At 41.9% G+C, this 7,287-nt stretch overlaps 1 protein-coding gene and 1 pseudogene across 1 annotated transcript; both read left to right on the top strand.

Moving 5' to 3' along the window:
• Positions 1 to 884: 884 nt before the first annotated feature.
• On the top strand, positions 885 to 1,646 carry LOC118653976 (transmembrane protein 70, mitochondrial-like). The gene has a single exon (XM_036305010.1). It carries the CDS (start codon positions 885 to 887, stop codon positions 1,644 to 1,646), a length of 762 nt encoding a protein of 253 aa, XP_036160903.1.
• Positions 1,647 to 2,411: 765 nt separating this feature from the next.
• On the top strand, positions 2,412 to 6,005 carry LOC118654362 (annotated as a pseudogene).
• The last annotated feature ends 1,282 nt before the right edge of the window (positions 6,006 to 7,287 follow it).

Below are 7,287 nucleotides of genomic sequence, written 5' to 3'. Positions count from 1 at the left end.
GTGCATTAGATTATATAATCACCAAATCTGAATAAGTAGCCCAGTTAATGTAATATTATTTAATGAAATAGTTCACACCTACTCCTAAATTTATTTGGAAATTGACTTCAATTAGCTAGAAGTAAGAATCAGTGAATTTCTTTCCAATCTGACTTGCAAAAACAGTTAAGATTTCTGTGAATATGGATCTAAGAGTGTCTTTGATTTCAAGTACCCTACTTAACACCCCAAATTTATCATTTCTTCTAGGTGCCTGGAATCCATGTGTACAAGAGCTCAATCTCCTTTCTTTCATAAAGTGTTAGATTGTTCTCCAAGGAACGCTTATAGTCCCAGATATAGTTGTGTGCATCTTTCTTGAAATGGGCCACTTTCACCATTTGCATTTTTTACTTCCTTGGAGAGAGATTCCTAAGATCAGAAATATGCTATGGAATTTATTGGAAGATAGATCACATCTAGGACCTCTACTCCTTTCTACCATCTTGGACCTTAAGATGATTTCCTCAGTGATCTAAGAGATATTCAGACAGCAAACCTGTGGTATTACATTTCATTTTAATGGTTTGGCACCCAATCAGAATTTGAAGTCTCTTTGCAAATGGTTTTTGGTTTAAGGATAGGCACACAATTCAGACTGAACAAATAAAATGCACTCTTCATACTTTGCTTTTACTGTTGAGACAGTCATGCTTTCATTTCTTCTGGGTTTGGACTTGTGGGGGTATAAACAGGAGGTACAGAGAGCCTTGCAACTGGGAAGGGCAAGCCTGAATAAGAATGGAACCAGGGGGCCAGCGTGACCCTTTCGGAGCCGCCGTCGGGTGAGGAGCCGGCCTTCGGAGTTCCCGGCGGGCGGCCCGTCGCCACTCCTCACCTGCGGGATGCTGCTTTTGGCGTTGGGCGGCCCGTTGGCGGCCGGACGGCGGCGGCTCTGCGGGCAGAAGGCAATGCTGTGGGCGGCCATCGCGTTCCAAGGCCTCAGGGCGGCCATCTCGCGGGGGCCCTCCGGCAGCTCCTCCGGGCCTGTTGGCGGCGGGAGCGCTGGGCGGTGGCCTTTCCGGCGTCCCGCGCCAGCGCAGATACCCATTTGTTGGGAAAGATGTGTTCCATGCTTATACAAACAAGTTGAAAAATCAGAAGACGGAAGACTGATTTATACTGGGAATTTGGCCCGAACAGTATGTGGTGTGAAATGTTTCTCTTATTCTACAAGTGTGATCAGCCTTACATTTCTACCATACATTTTTGCCCAAAATAATGTTGTATTTGGAAGTCTGCCTTTGCAAATCTTATTTTATGGCATCATAGGAAGCTTTACAGTGATCACTCCAGTCCTGCTTCACTTAGTTACAAAAGGCTATGTCATTCGGTTGTACCATGAGGCCACGACAGATACTTACAAAGCCATTACTTACAATGTTTTGCTTTCAGAAACCAGTACTGTGTTTCAACAGAATGACGTGAAGATTCCAAGCAGCACACATCTGTTTACCACATTTTATGCTAAAACAAAATCACTGTTAGTTAATCCAGGTCTCTTTCCAAACCCCAAAGACTATGACCATCTAATGGGTTATGACAAACCATTCACTTTTGATTTGGAAGAAACCAGTGAAAAGAAACAGCTTGAAGATGAGAAATGAGTCTGTTGTTTTTATGTTTGTGCTTAAATGTGATTTATTTTCCTGTGAATAATAATAAAATTGCCTTTACTTTTGGGAAAAAAAATTAAAAAAAAAAAAAGAATGGAACCAATGTGAAAGAGAGCAGAGCCAGGAGATGGAGAGTCTGGGTGCAGAGAACCAGGATCAAGCCAGGTTCACCCCTAGAATTTTCATTTATGAAAACCAATGCAATCTTTTTATTTGCTTAAGCAAATCTGGGATGATCTTCTTTGCCTATAGTTGCAAGAATCCTGATTAAATCAAAACTATTTTATCTATTTGGGTCCCTGCAATGCATCTTAAAGAAATATATTCTTTTAGTGGGAGTCCACATTAGTTTATCTACCTTGACTGTGGACACCAGCATTCACTCATGCATCCACCAAACCTAGTGTGAGGCATCTATCCTCAATATTGTTGGCTTACCAGCTTCATAAGGTAGTTGCAATGCTCAAGTGCCTAACATTTTGTGTTCAAAATAATTCAAACATACACAGAAGAGTTGAAAGTATTTACAGTGAACAATCATGAACTTGCCAACTAGATCCTATCATTAACATTTTACTGCACTTGATTTATCATATCTATCCCTCTATCCATCTCTCAATCCATCTTATTTTTGGATAAATTTCAAACTAAGTTACAGACATTACACTTCTGGGTTTGCATGCAGCTTTGTTTTTAACTAAATGAATCTCTTGGCAACCCACCCTCACTGGACCTTGGTTGCACATATGAAAAAACATGGAGGTTGTTTTAGATGACCTCCAAGCGCCCTTTCCAGCTCTGACATTTTGTACTTCTCTGATATTTGCCTTTTTAATTGATTGGCATGCTTGTGCAAAACGCTCTCTTGTTGGATTTTAAAAGGATTAACATGGAAAATAGATTCTGTTTATCTATGGAATATTTAACTACTAAGCCTGTTTGTTTTAGAATACTGTGCTAACCAGTCTGTTGTGATTTTGAGCCAAAGCAGATGCTTTTAGGGGTCTAGGGAAAAATAAAATAAAGTATAGGTATATATTTTCAAAATTATGGGAAGAGTAGCATCTTATCCAGTAAAAGATAAAAGGAAAAGAGCATGCAAGAGCAAATGGATTCTAATGTGAGTTATACTCTGCCAGTCCTGGGGTGGAGGGAGATCAAAAGTATGATGGCCAGATGGCAAAACAACAGAAGCCACTGAGACTGTCAGCATTATCTCTGTTTAGTAAATGCAGGGGCATCTCTGCCAAATAATTTTTTACACTGATGATTTTTAGGAATTAAGAAAATGGCTTAAAACAAACACTCCTGGCTTTGCAGATGCCACTGCCCAAGAACCGCCCTGTCCGTGACCAGCCACAGTGAACCCCACCGTATTCTTTGACATCTTCGTGGACTGCAAGCTCTTGGGCCGTGTCACCTTCGAGCTGTTTGCAGACAAAGTTCCAAAGACAGCAGAAAACGTTCATGCTCTGAGCACTGGGGAGAAAGGATTTGGTTAAAAAGGTTGTTGCTTTCACAGCATTATTCCAGGATTTTTGTGCCAGGCTGGTGACTTCGCACACCATAGTGGCACAAGCAGCAAGTCCATCTATGGGGAGAAATTTGAGGATGAGAACTTCATCCTGAAACATACAGGTCCTGGCACCTTGTCCATGGCAAATGCTGGACCTAACACAAACAGTTCCCAGTTTCTCATCTGCACTGCCAAGACTGAGTGGTTGGATGGCAAGCATGTGGCCTTAGGTCAGGTGACAAAAGGCATGGATATTGTGACAGCCATGGAACATTTAGGGTCCAGGAATGGCAAGACCAGCAAGAAGATCACCATTTCCCTGACTGGTTTGGCTCAGTGGATAGAGTGTCGGCCTGTGGACTGAAGGGTCCTGGGTTCGATTCCAGTCAAGAGCATGTACCTTGGTTGCAGGCAAATCCCCAGTTGGGGGTGTGCAGAAGGCAGCTGATCGATGTTTCTCTCTCATCGATGTTTCTAATTCTCTATCCCTCTCCCTTCCTCTCTGCAAAAGATCAATAAAATATAAAAAAAGAAGATCACCATTGCTGAATGTGAACAACTCTAATAAATTTGACTTGTGTTTTATCTTAACCACCAGACCATTTCTTCTGTAACTCAGGAGAGCACCCTTCATCCCCATCTGCTTGGAATGTTCTATAATCTTTGTGCTCTCTGCATAGTTCATTGGCTTCCATAATTTCCTTAGTCCTTCCCAGTCTAGCTGGATTGCAGAGTTAAGTTTATGATCATGAAATAAAAACTAAAGTTGTCTATAAAACACACACACACACACACACACACACACACACACACACACAACACTCCCCTCCCCCAAATAAAAGATATTATGAAAGTCAGTCTTACAGAGAACTGGTTATTTCTAGAAATATGTTCTTTTTTTCTCTTATGAATACTGAAGCAGGAATTTGAGTGTACCTGGGTGTGAGAACTTTGAGTGAAGCAAGGTGAGTAAATGAATTTGCATACTTTTTGTGAGCACCATTTAGCTGGCTTAACTTTAGTCATAATAGTCAACTCTTCTCAGATAATAGGGGCATAGTTTTGGAAATGTGAGGGCTGAGCTCAACTATAGGCACACTAGCAGCTGCAGTGGCCCTGTCAGAAGCTCCCACGGCACAGGTGGTAATGGAGGATGGTGACTGGATCTGGGATTGCACTGTACAAGTGCATAGCTGCAGCTTGCTAGCTTCAAGTGAACCCAATGGGGCATGCAAGTGAGAGGAGATAGGAAAGGATCTGGTCCCACAAGCAACTATGTGGCCTTGGCTCTCTGCATGGACCCATGAGGCTGTAGAGTCTCACCTCAGACATGTGCATGGTGGTGGAGGCCAGTGACAGGATTCAGGCTGACAGCATGCTGATGCATGCATAACTACAAGAGATGGTCATGAAAGTATGTACCATGGTGGGGCTCAGCTGCAAGGGTCAAGGCTGACATTTTGCATTCACACAGCTTCAGAGGCTAGAAATGGCTGCCATTGTGGAATCTGGGCTCCAATGAGAGGGGCAAAAGGGAGCATGGGGGTGGAGGGGCTCAGGTTAGTGTCTGCAAATGCAAAAACTGGTAGGGTGAAAATTTCAGTGGTGAAATATGTAGTGGTTCTGAGCACTGTGCTGGCCTTTGATTTCTTCAGCAAAAAATATGGGGGTCTTCTGCAGAACAATCTTCTGGGGTCTGTGATGGGGTCATGAGTGATGAAACCTGAGGGAGTCTGCATCATCCACAACGACTATTGAGGTCTTTACTAACAAAGTCTGCTGGGGTCGTCTACAGAGCAGGGCCCTGGGAACCACACTTATGCTGCGTGGCTAATGCTAGTGACCCTGCCCTTCTTCCTTATTCCTATTCTTAAAATGCTCAGCTTTTCTGGTCTCTGGGTGAGGTGAAACTGAAGTGAGTTCTGTGAGCAATCCCATGAAAGGCTGGGAAAGCTGACCACTCAGGGAACTCTGTTGAGTCTGGGAGTTCCCTCTTGATTCTGAACAGTGCCAGCTTATAGGAGAGGAAGATGTAGGCAAAAGGAAGCTTCTCTTCCTACCCTTTATTGTGCAGTTATTCTCAGGTTTTTGTTCTACTTTGTTGCTGAAGCTTAAGTTGACTTCTGGTATCTCCCAGATATATTTTCATTCATGGAATACTATCTAATGGTTGATCTTTGTAGGTGGATAGAGTCTGGGGTCTTCTATTCTGTCATCATTGTGATGTCACTCGCTAATTCCCAGAGGTCTTGAAATCTCTCCCCACTGCCACCCCGAAGATGTCACCCTGGTCCATTACATTGATGACATTATGCTGATTGTACCTAGTGAGCAGGAAAAAGCAACTGCTTATTGGTAAGATATCTGGGTGTCAGAGAGTGACCTAAGCCCAACTGAAATTATGGGGTTTCTACCATAGTAAATTTTCAGGAACCCTGTGATGTGGTGAATATGGAGAATCCCTTCTAAGATGAAGGATAAATTGTTGCATCTGGCACCTCATAAAAACAAAAAAAGGAACACAAAACCTAGTGGGCCTCCTTGGTTTTGAAGAAAACATATCCTTCTCAGTGTATTACTCTGTCTTATTGTTAAGTGACCAAAAAATCTATTTTGAATAGGGCCTAGAACAAGAGAAGACTCTGAAGCACAACCAGGCTGTTGTGAAAGCTGCTTTGTCACTTGGGCCATATGATTCATCAGATCCAATGGTGCTCAAAGTGTCAGTGCAGTTAGGGATGAAACTTGTCATCCCTTTGGCAGGCTCCTATACATTAATCACCTTTCAGGCCTTTAGGATTTTGGAGCAAGGTCCTACCATCATCCTCAGATAACTAACCTCCTTTTGAGAGACTGCTCTTGATTCACTTCTGGGCCTAAATAGAGACTGAACACTTGACTATAGGACACCAATTTACCATGCAGATTGAGTCACACATCATGAAATGCATATTATATGACCCACTAAGTTGTAAAGTTGGGCATACACAGAATAACTCCATCATCAAATGGAAGTAGAATTTATGTAACTGCACTTGAGCAGGACATAGAGGTATAAGTAAGTTACATAAATAAGTGAACCAAATGTCCATGGTCCCTACTCTGAGTATACCACCTTCTCTCTTCCAGCTTGCATCTATGACTTCATGAAATAAAAATCAACAAAATCAGTTGATACTAGTTCAGAGAGTCAAAAGCTTGTATCAGAAACATTGTTATCTAAAAGCTTCTGCTCCAAGCCACCAATCGTGTCAGGATATATAGGACAAGAGCCTCCCTAATTCCTTCACAAATAAGCCTTGTTCTCCATTTGGTCCATTCCTTTCAGTTAGAAAACATCTAGGTGCTGTCTTACATCAGTATGGAATCACAAAGATAGCCATCTCCCAAGATGAGGAGAAACCCAGTTGTTACATCTCCTAACAGTTCCTCGGTCTGCCTTTACATTCAATCACGTACAATGTCAGCCATAACTCTGAGTTAGAATACCAGTGTCAGTTCTGAATGTAAACATCACTTTCTGTCAAAATGTGTTCCTTCTCTGCATTCCTTCAATATATCCCATGGTTCGCAAACAGAACTTTCTGGGGTGGAATACCTACTCTGTTAATATTGCTGATGAAAATTGTTTTTTCCATGTGTATATTTATTTAATTGATCAATAACACTTTAAGAGTAGGGAATTGTGTGATTATGCTTATGCTCATACTGCTATCTAACTCAGAAATAATCCTAGCCTTAGTTCTTTGAATCAGCATGCCATTAGCTTCTGTGTGGTGGCCCAAGGGAAAGAGCCATAATCATGTCATGTGCATGTGTGTGTACTTTGATTTGTGCATGCACATACATGTTTGTCCGTAGGATTAGACACATGTTTTTTTCTATGCCCCATGAAAGTGTTCAGTCTATGTCCCACTACACAAGTACTAATAGAGTGGACAAGAACTTATCCATTAGCCTCCAGATGAAAATCAATGAGGGGTCCCACCAGCAGAGACACTAACTCTTTTCTTCCTATTTGAAAATTATAGTACCTCCAAGGACAAAAATGTTATCTTGTTTTGTTTTAGAATGCTTAACAATACAATTTGTCCTTAATGCAAGGGATATTACTGG

This window comes from Myotis myotis, unplaced genomic scaffold (genome assembly GCF_014108235.1).
Source record: "Myotis myotis isolate mMyoMyo1 unplaced genomic scaffold, mMyoMyo1.p scaffold_m19_p_4, whole genome shotgun sequence".
In the NCBI taxonomy this organism is placed as follows: Eukaryota; Metazoa; Chordata; class Mammalia; order Chiroptera; family Vespertilionidae; genus Myotis; species Myotis myotis.
The sequence above is the reverse complement of the archived record's forward strand: the minus strand, read 5'-3'. Positions and strand labels throughout refer to the sequence as shown.